The sequence below is a fragment of the Fukomys damarensis genome, unplaced genomic scaffold (genome assembly GCF_012274545.1).
Source record: "Fukomys damarensis isolate Sample0158 unplaced genomic scaffold, DMR_v1.0_HiC HiC_scaffold_4, whole genome shotgun sequence".
NCBI lineage: Eukaryota > Metazoa > Chordata > Mammalia > Rodentia > Bathyergidae > Fukomys > Fukomys damarensis.
In genome coordinates, this window is record NW_022900916.1 from 19194240 (window position 1) to 19213452 (window position 19213).

Sequence of the window (19213 nt, forward strand, 5' to 3'; positions counted from 1 at the left end):
GTAAATACTGTATAGTTTCTCTGGTGTGAAGACCTTTAATAGTACATAAGATCCTAATGACATAATTGATCATGTGAAATAGGAAGAAAAGGGATAAAGGTGTAGGGAAAGTGGGAAGGGTAGGGGAAAGGCAATAAGGGAAGAGAAAAAAATATGAGAAAATGAAAAAATGGAATTAAGTGTTTGTAAATGGGAAGGGGAGGAGGGGGTGAAGGAGGACAGGGACAAGGGGAAAAAATGAGAACCAAGACCTGTCATGTGAAGGTACAGGATCCCTGTAATGAATGTAACTGTATTGTATACCTAGATTGTACCAATAAACTCAATTTTAAAAAATAAAAAAGGTAGAAAAGCTGTGAAAGATAAAATAGGTACAAAGAAAAGGGGAAAGGAATAGAAATCAATAACAAATGTGCTAGTATTAATTCAACTATATCAATGATACCTTTAAATGTTAATAGTCTAAATATACTGATGAAAGACAGAGTTTTTCACAATAGCTCAACAAACAAGACCCAACTATGTGTTATCTATAATAAATCCATAGTGAATATAGAGACACGTAGATTTATAGTAAAAGGATAGAAAAGATATACTGACACTAGTTTTCTGAAAGTATGGAATAGGTGTCTTCATTTCAGACAGTCAACTTTAGAACAAGGGAAGTTATCAAGGATAAAGAGAAATAATACAAAATGATAAAAGAGTCAGTTCTAAAAGAAGACATAATGATGAGCAAAGTATAGACCATCTCTTTATGATTTTTTTCCCCTGTGGTTTTTATCTAAGTTTGTTATTATCCTGAATTATGCCACTTTTTCCTGCAGAATTAGGTTTAAGATTCTTAGCCTTGATAATAAATAATCCAAAGACAAAACAATAGAACTTAATTGGAATGCTGCTTGTGAATACACAGAATCAATTTAACTATAGCCAATATGATAGACCTTGAAACATTGCAACGATAGGATAAAACCAGTCCCAATAACTTAGTAATCTATATGATTCTCCTCCACAAATAACACATTTTATCCAAAATGAAACAATTAAAGCAGAATAATGAAATGACTTGTGTTAAGTCATCATGTTTCAGAGATGGAATTGGAAATAGAACTTTAAAATCTTTATGTTCAACTTATTACTAATAGTTAATGTGCAATGTTTTCTTTACAGAAATAGGCAGGGACTGGTGTAATTGTGAACTATTTACTCACTTTAGGCCATTGCTATGTAGCCCCTTAAATCTCAAGTCTCATCTTCACTGGGAAAAGACAATTTGGCCAATAACATCAAATTAGTAATGACTGAAGAAAAGATTTTGTTTGAGTTCTGCCAAGGTTCACCAAATTAAAAGAATATGTCACTATCAATGCCTTTTGTGATATGGTTGCAAAACATTTTAAGAACACTGTTAAAAGAATATGAGGACTTAAAAAAGAAGAAATAAAACAATCATAACTGCCTGACTCAACTAGCCCTAAAATCCTATTTCAATGTATGAAAACCATATCAAAGAAGGCATTCACCGATTAGATTTACACAGAAACCTACTTTGTCTCATACACATTGTTGAAATTTTTCTGTTTTATTAAACAATAATCCTTTGTGCTAAGGGTAGCGTCCATGTACTGTAACAAGTCATCTGTTTGAGCTTCAAAACCATATTTGGAATGCCTAGTTCAACCTGAGAAAGGACCCAATTGCCTAATTGAGAATATAGAAGAGAATCAGGAGAGTAATACTGAGTTGAGATAATGATCTTGAAAAAATGTTGGAAAAATGATACGGAACATTAGAAAAACATGATCCTTATGAAACATTTTTCCATAAAATCCTAACACATGCTGAATCCAGTTGTGTGTTCAACTGCCTCTTCCAGCAAAGCTCACCAACACTTTTAATTTATCTATTAATTAATCAACTGTATATTTAGTATTCACCTGTTACAAAGAGACCTCAGCCAGCCAGGAACCAAGAACTGACTACCAGGCCCAGCATTGACAGGAAGGGAGAGCTGTACCCAGGCCTTTTTGACATGGCTTGGGAGCAGAGGTAGAGGTAGAGAGGTAGAGGAATATAAGGTGACATTTTTTACCACCTTGCTATCTGTGGGCCTTGAGAGCCTCTGTCCATCTCATGTCAACAGTCCCTCACCTATTTAAGAGCTCTGTGGTTTGGAAAAGCAAAACTAATTCTTCCTTATCAAGAGGGTATTGACCTATCACATAAGCTACATAAATGGATGATACAAAATATAGCATGTACTCCTCCAAGAAATTCCCATCAACTTAAAGAAAAAAGTACCTAAAACCCGATGTAAGTAAGCACTGTATTTCATGATTTAGATTAAATATGCAATAGATGGTATGGGCATGCAATAATAACATTATTTTTATTTTCATCCCAAGAGGGTTTGATCATTAATATAAGGTATGCATGTATAGTTGTCACTCGCGTGACAATGGCTTTGCAAAACAAGCATAAAACAGAAGAGAAGCTAGATATCATTTTTAAATTACCAAATGACATTTGTTTCTTGTATAGAAAAGTAAAAGAAATAAAATTTTTTTCATGTACAGAAATGGACAACTTGCTGGGGATTTAGCTCAGTGGTTCTACCACCTGCCTCACAAGGGCAAGGACCCGAGTTTGATCCCCGGTACCAAAAAAAAAAAAAAAAAAAAAAGAAAGAAAGAAAGAAAAAGAAATGACAACTTTAATGTATCTAGTGTAGCTTTCTTACATGAAAGAGACACAAATGAAAAGGAATTAGCCATGTTAAGTGTAGGCATTAATTGGGAATACAATGTTTCTAAAGGATAGAAAACAAACATGCCCCACAAAATAGGGATATACTGGTATAAACATTTTTATACCTGCAAACCATGCTGAAAGAGGTTTTTGTGCCAAAGCCTCTGTTTATAATTCCTTCAAATATCCTCTCACAAGACCAAGATTAAAATATAGTTTGAGAAAAGTGGACACCTTTTTCTGACATTCAGCCAGTGCTTTTTAGAATGGTATTACACATTTTATTTCAATTTATGTTATTCTGAATTTTACTTGCATAAACCATCTTGGCAAGTATAAAAGTAAGTGATGGCAAATAAATTACTAAATATGAGTAGGATTAATCAGATTGTAATCTCAAAGGTAACCCATTTATGATGTACAAGTACTGATGACACAGCATTTTATTGGGTAGTAACTGAATTGAAAAATGAGAAAGAAATTCTTAGAAGTACAGTTCAAATAAATATAAAATTTTCCATAAGTTTTCCAAAATTATATGGGGATTATTTTTAGCTAATTTAGTGAAGTTTGTTGTAGCCCTTTCTGTCTGCTATGACAAACGCTGTAAACTGTGTGACTTCTAAACATTCCTGAGAAATTTAAGATCAAGGCAGTGACTGGTGAGGTCTTGTTCCTCACAGATGCAGTGTCTATGATCAGAGCAGTAATCCAGTCCTGGGGATAGAACCTTGAAGACCCAAACACCTCTCAAAGACCTCTTATTATCTTCACACTGGAGTTAAGTTTTAATACATAAAGTGTGTTAGAGGGGACACAAGTATTCAGATCATAGCAATATTGTTTTTAAGCCTTAATGAACCACTGGAGTGGTTCAAGAAAAAATGATGTATTCAGTTATGTCTCACTTTGTCCGATATACTTTTTAAATATATATTTTTGAATGTATCTAATACATGATAAGGTTATGTAGAATTTATAAATAAGTATATACAGAGAAAGTAAAGTATATTTAGGGAAGGGTGATATAAATAATTTTTTTCTTTTGAATGTTGGAAATAGATACTTACATTAAAGAGTTGTGAACCATCAATGGATTTGAATTATAAAAAGATAAAATAGATTAAAGTAATAATCTAAACATTTATGATGGAATAGTCATATTTTGTTGAAACTATGAAAAAACAGGAGTGATGCAAGAGAAATGCTGCTCTTGTTCATTTATAGAAGAAATGAATAAGGGAGAGTGAGCCCTGAAGTGATACATTAATAAAGGAAGCAAATGCAATACTAGCCAAGGAGTATAAGGCAAAATAAAAGAAAAAGTAAGTTAATAAAAGAAAATCTCCCTTTGAGAGCTACTAAAAATATTAAAATGTTGTGTTTTTATTTAAAATTAAAATATTTCATCCAGAATATTTCCCAAAGATGCTTCTGTCTGCCTTAAATTTTCCTACCTTACTAACAGCCAATATCAGCCTAAGAAATATAATAATAACAGTAACAAAAGCAGTACTATATAACACTATGAGCCCTTATAGGAATCTTCCCCCATTTTACAGATGAAGAAACTAAGGCATATATTGTATTGCTCCAATTAATTAACCACTAAATTGCAAGACCAAGATTCAAACTCAAGGATTTGGTTCTAATAAATTTATTCTTCACTACTCTGTATTGCTGTGTAACAAGATCAAAATAAAAGAGAATTTTAATGGGTTATCTATTTAATCTTTTTGTTGTGTTCCCATCCCTAAAATCCCAACATCCAAATTTGTATTTGAGTCAAGTTCTACCACTAATGGATTAGGTCCAGAGTAATCTTGCAAGTAAATCCAGGGGAGTGAGGAAAGGAAAGGGAAACTATTCCAGTTACAGATGTTGTTTCTAGGTGAAGAAAAAATTGCAAAATTAGCATTGGTTTTTATCCTTTGTATATCCAAAGGTTGTGCTTGGCAGTGTAATCACTAAGCAAATCCTGGCACCACTGTTCCTTCTGTCTTGTTGTCTTTTATCTTTGTAGTACTTTTCCGTTAAAGAAAAAAATTCTGAAAGCCACATGCTTCCTTTCCCACTATCCCTCACCTATGCCAAGTTTCAAGATCAACTTTGATGTGAATCTAAAGTGGCTTGGCACCCAGCTGTCTTCATTCCCTGGATGTGTCTCACTCTGTGAAACCGTGTCATAATCATCCCTGTCCCATGTGAGGAGATCAGCTGCAAATGGCATCATGATGATGCCCTTTTATAACTTCCTGTGGCTTGTAGATTATGCCGATAACTCCTGGAGGACACCATGTAAATGGGTAAGAGTCACAGGTTTTGAAATCGCAAAAGAGTTATGCGGCTACCCTGCTTTAAGCCACAGACCTTCAACCTTAATTCTGAAGGTGTATTCTTGCTATAGATTACAATTACAGCCAGTGCTAAAGAGCTGCTAGATTCAAATGCTTTCTTTTGTAAGGTTGAGGAATAAAATTATCATAGAATATATTTGTTGTTTTTGGTCTGTGTTAGTGAGCATTATTTTATTTTTTATTTTTTAGTACCGGGGATTGAACTCAGGCCCTTGCACTTGAGAAGCAGGCGGCCAAACCACTGAGCTAAATCCCCGGCCTGGTGAACATTATTTTTTTAAGAGTCACTGTTCTCAGTAAATTTTTTCTATTTTTTTACTGGTTATACAGATTAATAATCTTCATTCTGACAGACTCATGCATGCATATAATATAATTTGATAATTTTCACAAGTCCTCTACGCCTCTTGCCCTCCCCTCCCTACTAGTTTCACATTGGGGGGGTTTGATGTGTTTAATATATTTTTCTCAAATCCATCTTCCTACCCATCCCCCCTCCCTATTATTCCCTTCCTTGTCTAATAGTCAATGTTAATGGATTTATGCACTATTAAGGTTTTTTCCAATTAATATCTCATGTCAAGTCTTTAGTAACCTTTTTGAAACAAACACTCAAAATTGATAGGTGATAATATATCAAGCATTAATAGTGTCTATTAATGATTCATAGCATATTCTAGTGATATGTTGTTATTAAATCATCGAACAACATTAATACTAAAAGCTTTCAACCCCTACGCTCACTCTGGAAGGTAAACATGTGAAAATTTCCCAGAGACCATAGGAGTATATACTCAACATTCCCCTATTTTTCATATGCCATATCATATTGCTCAAAAAAATGTTATCTCAGTTTTGGTGTCTTTTGGCTTTAATTTTAGGTTGATTTTGTTTGGTTTGTTGTTTTGTTTTTATTTTTGCTTTTGTTGAAAAGTATATGATACCTGATTTTAGAATAAAGCATCCAAAGAACAGTCAGAATTGTTCCCAAATTTGTTCCTTTTTCATTCTCATCTCAAGCAGAAAATAACGAAGTGGAAAGATCAATGCTGCAAAGTACCTCAGAGAGCTCTTCCATATCTACGTTTTAGAAATTAAATAAAAGGCAAAACCGCTGAATTCTATAATAATTCAATGCGAACTAGATTTGCCAGGTTGTTTCGGATGTTGTAAAGGAAGGAAAGCGAGGCCTGGCCTATGTGGGTTACATTCACCAGCCCCAACTCCGTGGTCTCCACATGAGCTCAGCCAATGGGAAGCCTTGGCAGGAGATCAGTTGAAAGAAGCAGGGAGAATGACAAGGTTATTTTTCCCCTGGCTCCCTCGCTTCACAGGTTCCTTTGATGGACTCGGATTGACCACAGCCCATTGTGTCTCTTTTTGTGTATGTTCTCTTTCCATCTCTAGTAACCTCATCTTCTTCCATTTTTCAGGCCTGCAGTGATGACAGCTATGCTGCTGCTAGGGCTGCTTGTGCTTTTCCCATCCAGAATTTCATGACTAGTTTCTTCTTAAGTAAAGTTCCCTTAACTTACTCTGAGTATGACATCTGTCTCCTTTGGGGTTGTTAATCGATACAGGGATGTAAACTCAAATCTCAAGAAGTTTCCAATTTAGTCAGATTTCCTAAGGTCATTCAAATTAGCAGATTTGAGATTAAAATTCATTTCTCCTAACTTCTGAGAGTTCACTGACATATTCCACTGGCTCATATAATGGTTTGAACTGGCCCCATTAATAGATTTGGTATATAGTTCAGCAGGTACAGAATATTTTTAACTTGGTACTAACATACAAATTAGTGAAACATATAAAATATGTGGATAGCTGGTGTGATTTGACTACTGTACAGTGGCAAATTCAAAGCTGTCTTCTTGTGTGTGATCCCCACCATTTTCCCTGGTCATACTCCTAACCTACGGGTCCCAGTAGCACTGAGTTTGCAAACCTTGGCTCAGTGTGTTTTCCCTTCCAGAGATGTTTGTATGTGACGGTGATATAAAAAGTTAAACAATGGAAATAATCTCGATATCTGTAATTACAGAACTGGAGAGAACTGTTTCGTTGTTGTTGTTTTGTTGTTTTATTTTGTTTTGTCTTATCAGACAATGAGCATCAAGGTTTCCAATAGCCTTCAAATTGCAGTGTTTGAAGGTTCCTACTCCAGATAGCAGTCATGAGAGACTGGCTTTTCACAGCTCATTCCAGAGCTATTCTATTATGTTGCTTATGTTGATTATGTTGATTATGCTCCCCCCACCATCATCAGCAATTTCTAGTTCTTCATCTCAGCCCAACACACAGCTCCTATGGGATTATAGTCATCTTCCCATTGAACATGCTTGTGATTTACTGCTGGTAGTGAAAGAGATAATAAAGCACAATAGACAATCCACAACCCATAATGTCCAATGACCACACCTGTTTCAGCTTAGTAATATTACAGAATCATAAAAGTCTCAACTCCAAAGGAACACAATGATCAAAAAAGAGCCTTGTTCCAGCTCCAACATCTGCTAGAAGTATCTTCTTGGATTTTTCCCCAATTATATGGATTAAGGAATGAGAAAGTAATATACATTTACACAAATGCAATTCAAATATTTAAAAATTATTAACCTCAAACATATGTTAATGACTGAGAACCAACTTATACAACAACAGCATGGCTTGCATGATATCACTGCAGTCATCTAGTATAATCTGTAAAATTTTCCAGATCCTTGGAGATGTTTTTGCTGGGATCTTAATATATACAGCAGATCATATATATATATATATAAGCAGATCATCCTATCATAACACACCCCTCTCCAGAGCAAACTGATTACAATGGCATTATTTCAGAAGTGTGCAATTACTTTAAAATATCTTTTTAAACAGTGGATACAAGCAATACTTAGTGGCCCAGATGAACAAATCTCCATGTATTTTGTTTGTTAAATTTGTCTAAAACTATAACTTTATACACATGCTATCATCAGCAATAATATGATTTCATCTAATGGAAACTGTCATAAAACAGAATTTTATATTTAATATGAATGTTTAGAAGAAGGTAGACTTCAAAAGGCAACTTATGAACACATGGAGTTAAATAATGAAGTTCAATTATCTATAAAATTTCTCACAACTTTATACATGAACATTGATTCTTTTGAAAAAAGTACTGAGATTTCATTTGCTTAAAAATGAAGATTTCAGCTCTATTTAGTAGGCTTACCATCACAAAGACTGATAATTTTTTCCATTATATTTTTATTATTTATGATAGCTTACCTCAAATATTTATGGCAATATTATTATTGTCTTCTGAAATATAATCTTCCTGTTTAAGTCCAGATAGTACAATGTAGGTGATAGAACATCGCAATGAGTTATATGTACTTACTTTTGCATTTTGTAGTAGATCATTTGTTCTTTTCTTAATTGTTTTTTTTTTTGAACTCTGGTCCTTGAGCTTGCAAGACAGGCCACCGAACCGCTGAGCTAAATCACCAGCCATCTTTTCTTAATTGAATTGCCATTTGTTCACCAATGTGTTTGAGACTAATCCAATAGACATGGACTGTTTTTAGCAATTACTATATGAAAGAATGAATTAACAAATGACTGTAAAAAGCATAAAACATGTTGACAAACAGTATCACTCTCCTGCTTATATCACAATTTATGCCTAATATTTTTAAATACAAGCTTTCAAAAAAGATACAACAACATCATTTTACAATAAAACAAATTCTCATTATAGATTGTGGCCTCTTTTCCTTATTTTTTCTAGAAGGAAATAGGGAATGGAGCTGGACTGCAGTTTTTAACAGAAAAAAATTTAAATCTTATTTTCTGCCACATTCCCTCATCTTTTCCCTAGTCCTTAACATCTTCCTGGTGTTTGCTCAAGTTTGGGCAAAGAATGAAAGTGTCTAGGAACAAGCTGTCATCTCCATCCTCCTGGAACTGAGTCTGTACTTCTATCTCCTGTTGCCTGCCTCACACAGGTACTGGATATGATGCACTACATCATCTTCCAAAACAACTTTGACCAGAATCTTATTCTAAAATCTCATGATAGAGCAAACAGGAAACAATCAGAATTCAAGGGATTTAAATCAAACTGGCTTTTGTGAAAGTCATTGTGACTGGATATGTGATCATATTGTCTGAGATAATGGAATGTGAAAAATTTTAGAGCTAGAAGACTTTTAGACATAATTTGCTTCAACTCCCTTACATTACTGATGAAGTCACTGAGACTCAGGAAACTGAAAGAACAAGCATAAATTTACCCAACATATTGGTCCCAGAGCAGTGTGAACCAGATGCCAGGTCTTCTGTTTTCAAGTTCACATGGTTTGAAACTCACTGCAAATGAGTCAAATTGAAAACTTCATTTACTATTTTTAACATATCAAACTAAGTCACAGATTAAATGTGAAATGTTTATTAGTATAATATGAGTTAAAATTAACTCTTAGGAAAGGTAATGGCAAGAAAGAAAACTTATTCAATGCACTTGGCTATATTTTTGCTTTTCATTTGCAATTTAAAAAATTGTGGCAAGAAAGATTTTGTTTGTTTGTTTTATTTTTGTGGTTCTGGAGATTGAACCCAGGGCCTTTGCATTGAGCTACATCCCCAGCCCTTTTAAATTTATTTATTTACTTTTTTATTTTGAGACAAGATTTCATTATGTTCCCCAGGATGGGCTCAAACTTCTGATCCTCCTTACTCAGCTTCCCAGAAAAGTTTTAAAAAGAAAGGTGAAGAAATTATTTTGTAACTTATAAACTATGTATGAAAAGTAAGGAAGCAAGGCAAATAATTATTATCATATATATCATAGATATATAATATATACTTTACATATATCTATATACACATAAGTCAGTAAAAACTGTCAAGTACTTAAAATACAGTGCTTATTAGAGATTAAAGAGGGTTATTTAAAGTCTGGATTGTTGGGCAGTTAGGCTGTCAAGTGCCACAATTAGATTAACAACAATGAATAAATGAACACAAATGATTATTTTGTGACAAATTTGTCAATATCGTATGATAAAAGTTTTTTTAAATATGCCTGAATTTACATGACAATAAATTTCAAAGGAGAATTTATTTCTACTGAAAAAGTGATGCTTATATTTTAACAGTAACATCTCTTAGCCGCAGAAAACTCTGGATTAATTTTAACAATAAGCTTTGACTAAATCCTAGTCCCTGACAACCTCACTCAGTTTATACATTCTGTTTTAGATGCAAATACCTAATCCCACTGCCAACAATGAAATCAGTAATACAAGCTAACTCTTGGTTTGCAGTACTAAAATTAAAGTAAAATCTTTTAAGTTCTTTCATAAGGAATCCCCCAAACTGTTACACTCATTTGTTAACAGAAAATAAAACCTTCAGCAAGTCAGCCAATGCAAATGATAAACTATCTCAGTCTAATTTGCTCTGGAAATAATTGCGCAGTCAGTTTGGCATGAATTAATTTTAATCAATTCGTGAACCTGGAAATTTAAATATCTCCCCAAAGGGATTTCTGCAGTACTTGTTACCTTATAGGTCTTCAAAACATTTTGCAAAATATACAGGCAAATACACCAAATGTGTTGTAGGAATGATACCTACACCACTGGAACTGAAAATGACACTGGGGTGTAGAATGTTTTACAGATTCTATTCCAGAAGGTCTCTCACGGTGGATATAACAAAGATTTCTAGTGGCCAAAGGTCTACTTATTTCAGCATAAAACTGGATTTCAGTATGTTCCACTGAAACCGTGCTGGAAGCCATGGCTTCCTTGAGGGAGAGAAATGTATTTTAACAAGAGACTGCTACTTTCCAGCACTGAACATTGTAAGTTATTTTACCATAATACTTCTGATTTTCTACAAGGATTCCATCAAAATTTGCCATGCATTTTATTTTTTATTAGGACTAAATCAGTAGTGAAAGCATATAAATGCTGAGTTTAAGGTATGAAAAAATTACCATCTTATAACTAACAAATACTTTCAAGAGTTTAGTCTAATCTACCTAACACTTTAATCCCAAAGACAATGAATTCGATTTTGATGCCTCAAATTTCATGGTGATAGCAAAAAATAATAGTATAGCATACTAAATGTAAGCTTTTAGCAATTTTAGCAAATTGGAAGTTTCCTGATTTTGTTGCTGCTAAGTACTATTTTCTCCACACATAACTTCCAAATATGATCATTTTGCTGAGTACCCATTAAAAACATTATACTCAATAGACAATTTATATTCCATAATAAAAAATTAATTCCAGCATCATTGCGGATATATAATAGTGATTTGTAGGGTAAATGATACTGTAAGATCTCCTGGTAAGACCTTACCATACTCATTTGAGTAAGGGCAAGAATGAGTTAAAATTTGGTCTTTTTTATTAAACACACACACCTTAACTTTGCTCTTTAAAAACTATACAATAAAGTAAACATGATTAATAAATTACTGCCAGTTAATAATTATTTAATTAACCTAAATTAATAAATACAAGTGATCTGTACCTCAAATATAAACTTGTCTGCAAATACATATTTTTAAGTTTCCATGTCCATGTTTGGCTTAGGTATAGCATACTATATATGTAATTCAGTTGTATATGTGCTATTAATTTTTCTTATTGATATGTCTATATGTGGGATATATATATATATATAAAATATGGCTATAGATATCAGTATACTTATAGCTATCTTTGTATCTTTGTATCTATCATACCTCTTGAAAAAGTTCTTTATCCAGTGGCCAAAATAAATTCGATAAGTAAATCCTCTTATGAATGAATATTTTGAATGTAAACTAGAGATCAGACCATTCTAAAATTACCATAATCTACCATTTTGAAATGATAGTTATTAAAGTTATAATAAAACTATACCGTGTGAGTTAACTGGGGGGAAAGACGTAAAATATAATCAGCAATTCAGACACAAGTCCTTTGTCTCATTTTTAAATAATAACCAGAAGCTACTCCATTGACTTAATTTTCACTTCACTGAGAGGTGGATTTTATGTGAAGCCTTTCCCACTGCTTGCTGACCTTTTCCTCTCATTTGATGTTGAATTTTGAGCAACTTATGCTGTGCCAGTATAACATCGGCTGACAGGGACCAACAAATTGAATAAGAAATAGATCCAATTCTTGGCTTAGCAGAAACTACAAAAGTCTTATTTATAAGCTTCTTTTCCACCATGTCCTGTTTCTTAGTGTATTCATGACATATTTTCTAATCACCATTAGAAATCAACTCAAAAACAGCAACAACAACAAAAAAAGAAATCAACTAAGTGAAAGATTTGAGCATTTTATTTTCACTGAAAGCTTTGTTTCAGTGTTTAATTAGTAAAGGCAACAACATAATCATTTTAATTCACCTCCCAGATCTTAGGACACACTGATTTTTGAGGCCCCCTCCAAGGTCTTCTATAGAAAATGCTATGTTACTGGGAATGAAGAAATGGCTGAATCATTCTCAGTTTTTTGTTGCTTTTCATATCCCATGTTGAGGATGAACAAGTAAAACAGATGTGTGTAATAACAAATTTTGGCATATTCAGCTTATGATATAATTTTTGTGATATAAAATAGTTTAAAATCTTATTTATTAAGACTAGAAGATAAATCAATAGTAGACTATCATTTGTTTTTTCTTTGATGATACAATATTAGCATTATTATAAAGTCTACAGCTGTTTTCTAGTGTGTATATATATATATATATGCATATATATGTATATATATTCATAAACTCTTCTACATCTCAGGAGGGGACAATATTAATGTCCTTATTTAATTATGTCACATGTAATATACAAGTGATTTTTTTAAGTTTATAATTACAAAAAAGCACAATCTGCTATAAAAATGTGCTAAGTAGTCCTCGATGCTCAGCATCTAAAAGGGTAAAACCCAGAAAACCTTAGCCATACAGAACCCAGACTCTGATTTTCTTCATGTAGGGGGATTGAATCAGTCATTGGACCGAATTAACACATCAGTCATTTAACTCTAAAATCTAGTTTAAATCTGTGATTATGTTGCTTAATATAATAATGTTTGAAAAAATAATGTTTTTAAAAAGTAGTTTTGGAGAGGGGGCTTGTTCTTTCTATTTTGTGTTTTGGTTTTGGTTTTGGTTTTTGGTTTTTGGTTTGGGGCCATACGATAATATTTAAAGTTCCTCAATATTACCTACTGATTTCTTCAAACTTAGCCTCACACTGAGATCGCCTGGAAAACTTTACTGCTGATATCTGAGTTGTGTCCCCAGAAATTCTGATGTAGCCTAGATGAAAGCCTGGGCAGTGAGTCTTAGAATACTCCTCTAGGTAATTGTAATATATAACAGCCTTGGCACTTACTGTTGTAGAAAATCTGGTATACTCATTAGCAATGCTGGAATGCCACCCCGTTTTTTCAACCATCTCATTTTTTAAAGATATGTACTCCCTTTCTTTCCCTTTCCTTCCTTTCTCATACAGACTTTTCAGTCAAAGTTTGAGTGTCACTTAGCCAAGCAATCAATTACTGAGGCTGTGAGATGGCTGAGTGGTAAAGTGTCCTCCTTAGCATGTACAAAGCCTGAGTTCAATCCCTAGCTCGCATGCGTACACACACACACACACACACACACACACACACACACACATAAAACCATTTACTCTTATACTTTATTCTACAGTTTTTGCAAACATATATCCTTTTTTACATTTATAGGCAAGGACAATAATTGTAGCAGTGTTTATTTTTGTTAATAGAAACAAATAGAATTGAAGGTCAAGTCACCTTTTGATTGCACAAACTAAACAAGAAAGTATTATATATTTCAGCTTTACAAAGCATCTTATTGGCTTTAAAAGATCCACACTATTGATACAGTTCATGTTGAAACACATACATAATAAGGAAACTAAAATATTTATTTTACATATCTACAAAATGTATTTTCATATTTCTAGAGCAACCACAAATCATATAGGAAAATATTTAGGTACATGACAAAGCTTCAAAACATAAAAAAATTAACATTTTGAAAAAAATCACATGTGAAATCTCATTAAATAATAACATTGACAAATAAATAGTTAATCAGCTTTACTTATTAGCTGCTGCCATGCATTTCTGGCATTCCATTCCAAGCAAGGGTCAGCATGCAGGGTATAATTTCAAACTATGAGAGTGTAAAAAGCTACAGGGCTTATTTTTGAAGTGAAATGTCACAAGGTCTTTCTCCCTCTTTCAAAGAAGATCACTCATGGCTGCTAAATTATTTCCATGAAAATTTCTGAAAAAGCACCTTTTTCAAACGTTACTGTGAAGATTCACAGCAACAATTTTTTAAACTTTTCCGTTTTGAAGGGCTGTTGTCTGGAAATGACAGGGATGAACTTAGAAACTGTTTTAAAATGTCATGACTGAGCAATGCGTATAGTATCAATAGTCTTTTAAGAATGACAGGGATTAAAACTACAGGATGTATGGAATTTAAATGCAAATTGCACGCATGAACATACACACATCTTGAAAAACTTGAAGAGGAAAAGCTATTCCCAGAGGAGGTCCTGAATCAGGACAGCTTGCTGGGTTTGATCAAAGCAGAAAGCATTATACTTTCAAGTGAGAAAATAGCAGTGGCAGGCTTGAGTCTTCCAAGCAATCAAATCTGTAAAGCAGATGGTTAGAGTCAGTCCAGCCTGAGAGTCTGAGTTCTAACTCATGCTGTGCTTGCTGGATTTGCTGGCTCTCTTCCTCTCTCTGTGATGCTGGGCTGGCTTGGCAGGCGACACGCTCTCAAAGTTGTGGCTGGACTCATTGTGCTGCCGGGTATACCTCTTGCACTTGCAGGCAGTGACCACCGTGATTTTGTAGGTGCGCGTGCTGCCATCTTGGCACTGCAACTGGATTCTCTGGGTGCGCGTCTTGTCGTTGACACACCTCCACTCCTGGGAGCTCCTCCTGCTCCAGTACTTGGTTCCATAGCCTCCTCCAATCCAGTTAGGGAGCACAGGCAGGGGCAAGCACTCGCCCGCACACACCAGCTCCTTCAGAGGGCTGATGCTGGTGCACTGGCCATCTGAGATGTATTTGGTGGACCGCAATTCCCGGCAACCCACCTGGACCCGACCTGCAGGAAACAGAAAGAACATGCATCATAGACAAAAAGCAAAGGAAACCTTCTAAAATAAATAAATTAATAATAAATAAATAAGTTGAGATGAATGACAAAGTAATATCCAAATAATGGCAAGTTGCCAAAAAGAAAGTACCTACTTTCATGAAAGACATCTATTACATCATTTTTTAAAATGGCTGTAACTTTTTGGAAAGAAAAATCCAGGCTTGACATTTTCATCTGTAATAGCTAATTGCTTATTAGAGTATTGGGAAAACCTCATTTTCTTATTCTTATCCCCCAGTAAAAGTTAAGCAGCTCTCCCATGTATGTGTAAATGTTCACTTTGTAATGAGTTAAAAAGAACACACTTTAATCTTCTCTTTCTCATGGGTCCTATTGGTTAATTAATGTCTGAAAGTGCTTTTAATTAGTATTTTTTAATCTGTTGAAAAATGTGGAAAGTATTTAAATAGTGTATACAATACATATGCACTCTGTAATATGTGATTTCAATTACAGAATTAATCTGCACAGAATCATACATGGACATGAGTATAACCTTTGACATTTTGCATATCAAACTTAATAAATACATCTTAAATATAAATTCCCAAGCTACATTTTAAAAACACAAATAGTAAAGTGTTTGAAATGCAAAATGTCACCACAACTCAAAATTTAAAGTATATAAAAGCCCCTAAATCAGGAACGTATGGTTGCCATAACAACTTGGCTATGTTTCCATGAATTTTATAGCAGAAAAATACCTAACATGTCTGATTTACAACTGCAAAAGGAACCACGGTATTCATTTCCTGAATTTTGGTCATGGCAAACTTTTTGTGTTACTTATTTGGATTCAATAAGTATATTCTCAAAGTGACTGTTTCTTGTAACATGTCTTATACAATTACGGTAAATATTAATCTTGCAATATTTGAACTTTTCCTTAAACTAGTTTTGTTATCAAAACATTAGGATAACAAGCTTGCCTATAATAAGCTTGAAAAGAAATTAAGGTTTGTTTTCCATGAAAAACAAAGCAATGTTTAGAAGCACAGGGCTGATGGAATTTTAAAAGTAAAAATTACAAAAGACCCTGAAGTGCTTCTACATAGAAAACCAAAAGCTAACTTGGAGTAGAAACAAATTAGTTTTACTTCATCTCTGTACCCCAGTACTTCTGAGATCAGAGATACAGCTCAGGGGGAGTGTAATAGTGTGGGAAAACATGTGTCTGTACACATACATACATATAGGTCTAGCGTTGTGAACTTGAAATGAAAGGGTAAACAATTGTGTTAAGCAGTGAGCTGGATTGGCCCCTCCTGATTCCAGCTCACCTTCCTGCAGCTGCCTTAGCAATGCACCTGGAAACAGCCAGAGATGCCTTTGACTTGTCTAGCTTTTTGTTCCTGTACGTGCAGAGATTCAGCATTTTTGCAGTGACAGTTCATTGACAATGATACCTACCACAATGCTCTATAATCTAATGATAATCACATATTCTTATGTATTTAAACACAGCAACAAACTTTGGGAAAGTTAAAATGCCTTGGTTTTCTTAGCAAGACATTAACATGCTTCTCTGGATTTTTAAAGGGCAAAACTATTTTCTAGTTGAATGGAGTTTAAAGAAGAGATTCAAAAAAGATTTGTGTAAGATTTCTGTGTACTGTTGCTCTCTCTCTCTCTCTCTCTCTCTCTGTCTCTCTCTCTCTCTCCTCTCTCCCTGAGTATTAACATGTGAACTCTTCTAAAAGAAAAGAAGGAAACAAAAGTTAGAAGAGGAAATTTGAATCCTCCTAGCTAGTGATCAGTTAGTGTGTCAATTAAGCAAACATAAAAGGATTTAAAAATGCTCCCCATGCAAAACATTAGTATACTGTTATTTTAAACACCCAGTCTTTTGCAGAAATATACAGTTACCTAAAATTTGATGTGATTAATAAGGAATTGGCGGGGGGTGACTATCCAGCATTTTTAGCTTTATCCCACTTACACTGAGCATAAGCAAACTTTATTTCACTAGACATATCTTGGAAATCCAAGTGAACTTTTTTCTCTTGTGATTTCCTATAGATACTTTTGGTTAGTTCATTACTTTTATATACTTTACCAAAATTGCACGTCTTGACATAAACTGATAAAACAGCCTCAACTTTAACTGTGTAGAACAACACTTTTTAAAATTCTTATTTTGCATAGTGTTTAAAGGAAAAAGCGACAGTTTCATTCCTGGATTGTGAATGTTTGGTAAAACTTAAGTCTGTACTTGTCATTAGCAAGCCACTATTTTAATTGTGTTAACTGTACCTAGAGAAGAATGCCGAGCTACACATGCAGCAATTCGTCCCAGATTGTTTTGCAAAGATATACATGGTCCGGGTTAGTTAACAGCGAAACAATTTAACAGGAATGTGAGCTAATGCTGCCAAATAAGAACAAAAAAATCTGTACACATAAAACACACTTACTGTTCCGATCCAGTCCAGTGTTACTGAAATGCCTGCCTCCATTTCTGGCTTGGTTCAGCGTGCTGTTGCTGCTGGGGTGTGCTGGAACAGGTTTGACCACATGTGAATAAAGGATTTCTGTGGCATCATTTTTAAAAGCCAAACAGCTTTTCATCAGGATGCATGCAAGGGGAATGAGATAGAAATGAATGGTAGGAGGAAGCATGGTGAGTGGAGGATTTGCTTGGCTGAAGAGCTGGTTAATTCCTTTCCCTCTGCTGCTCCACTGTAACTGTGAAATTCCTCTTCAAGGTCCCCTTTATATATCCACAGAGGCTTGGCGTTCATTCAGGTGTAAAGTTGTGTAGAGCTCCAGAGTGAAAACACAGAGAAGGGGTGGGATCCCTACATGACCCTGCAAAAGAATTTTACCAATGGAAAAGAAGGCTGCAGAAAAGGAGGAGCTTGGTATACAAATTGCCTGAAATTTCATAGTTGGACTTCACTTGTCCATGAGCAGAAGCAGGCAGGCACTTACTACAGCAACTACAGACTCTGCCGTTTCCTCTCCTGAATCTAGTTTACATTCATTTAGCTTAAAGGAAAATACTTTGCTGTTTATTTAGAGAGACTGGCTTTCTCACATTTGTTCTATACTCCCCTTGGATTTTAGACTATTTGGGACAGGAGAGAAGTTCTTTCAAGATGACAGGTGGAATTCATGTGAGTTTGTGTAGTGCAGGACTTGTGTGAAGTCCATAGTTAGTTACGCATGTTTTATTTCTTGGGAAGCAGACTAGTATTCTTTCTTAAGGTATAAGACACAGCTAAAATCTGCCCTCTGGACACACTTAAATAATGCTGCTTTGATCTGTTTGAAATGCTGCGCTGCTGGGTAAATTATTGCCAGCGGTTTCTGGATAGAAAATAATGAGCAGAGTTCTATCTGTATTAAAGTAACTAATACCAATTCTCATCTTTAAAATATGCCATAACCATTAACATTCATAGCATCACTTCACACAAATGAAAGCTATCTTGGGCAGATTGTTGTTTAGCAAATTAAATTTTTTTCTAGAATTTTCATTTGTTGTAGAACATGACCTCTATTTATTAAACATTTTGTTCTTTATTTCATTTGACTCCACTTCCCAAAAAAGAAATGCTACTTTATATACTTTATCCAGAAATAGATGTTCTTTTTTTTTCAACCAGGGATTGAACTCGAGACCTTGCACTTGTGAGGCAGGCAGTGGAGCCACTGAGCTAAATCCCGAGCCCAGATGTTCTATTAATTAATATTAGGTCACTTATTTTCTTTCCTTAAAAAATATGAAACTTCATCCGACTTATGGGACATTTTGATTGAAATAATTACATATTGTAAAACAACTTTTCAATTATAAATCCATTTTTTCATTAGGGTGGTGACTAAAATTGCCAGAGAGCATCAACATTTTGCATCTCTCGTCTATATAAGCTATTACCCATTGTAAC

General features: G+C 34.3%; 1 protein-coding gene across 1 annotated transcript; it reads right to left on the reverse strand.

Moving 5' to 3' along the window:
• Positions 1-14180: 14180 nt before the first annotated feature.
• Sostdc1 (sclerostin domain containing 1) lies at positions 14181-18096 on the reverse strand. Its single transcript, XM_010643338.3, has 2 exons — positions 17738-18096; positions 14181-15269 (listed from the first exon to the last, which is right to left on the reverse strand). The coding sequence occupies exons 1-2, from the start codon at positions 17940-17942 to the stop codon at positions 14854-14856; spliced, it is 621 nt and encodes a 206-aa protein (XP_010641640.1). The 5' UTR covers positions 17943-18096; the 3' UTR covers positions 14181-14853.
• Positions 18097-19213: the final 1117 nt, after the last annotated feature.

Excerpts from the sequence above, each read along its gene's own strand:
- Sostdc1 (XM_010643338.3), bottom strand. The coding sequence starts at position 17,942 with ATGCTTCCTCCTACCATTCATTTCTATCTCATTCCCCTTGCATGCATC. Across the intron at positions 15,270-17,737 it reads CACTGGACTGGATCGGAACA|GTCGGGTCCAGGTGGGTTGC; the intron begins GTAAGTGTGTTT and ends TGTTTCCTGCAG.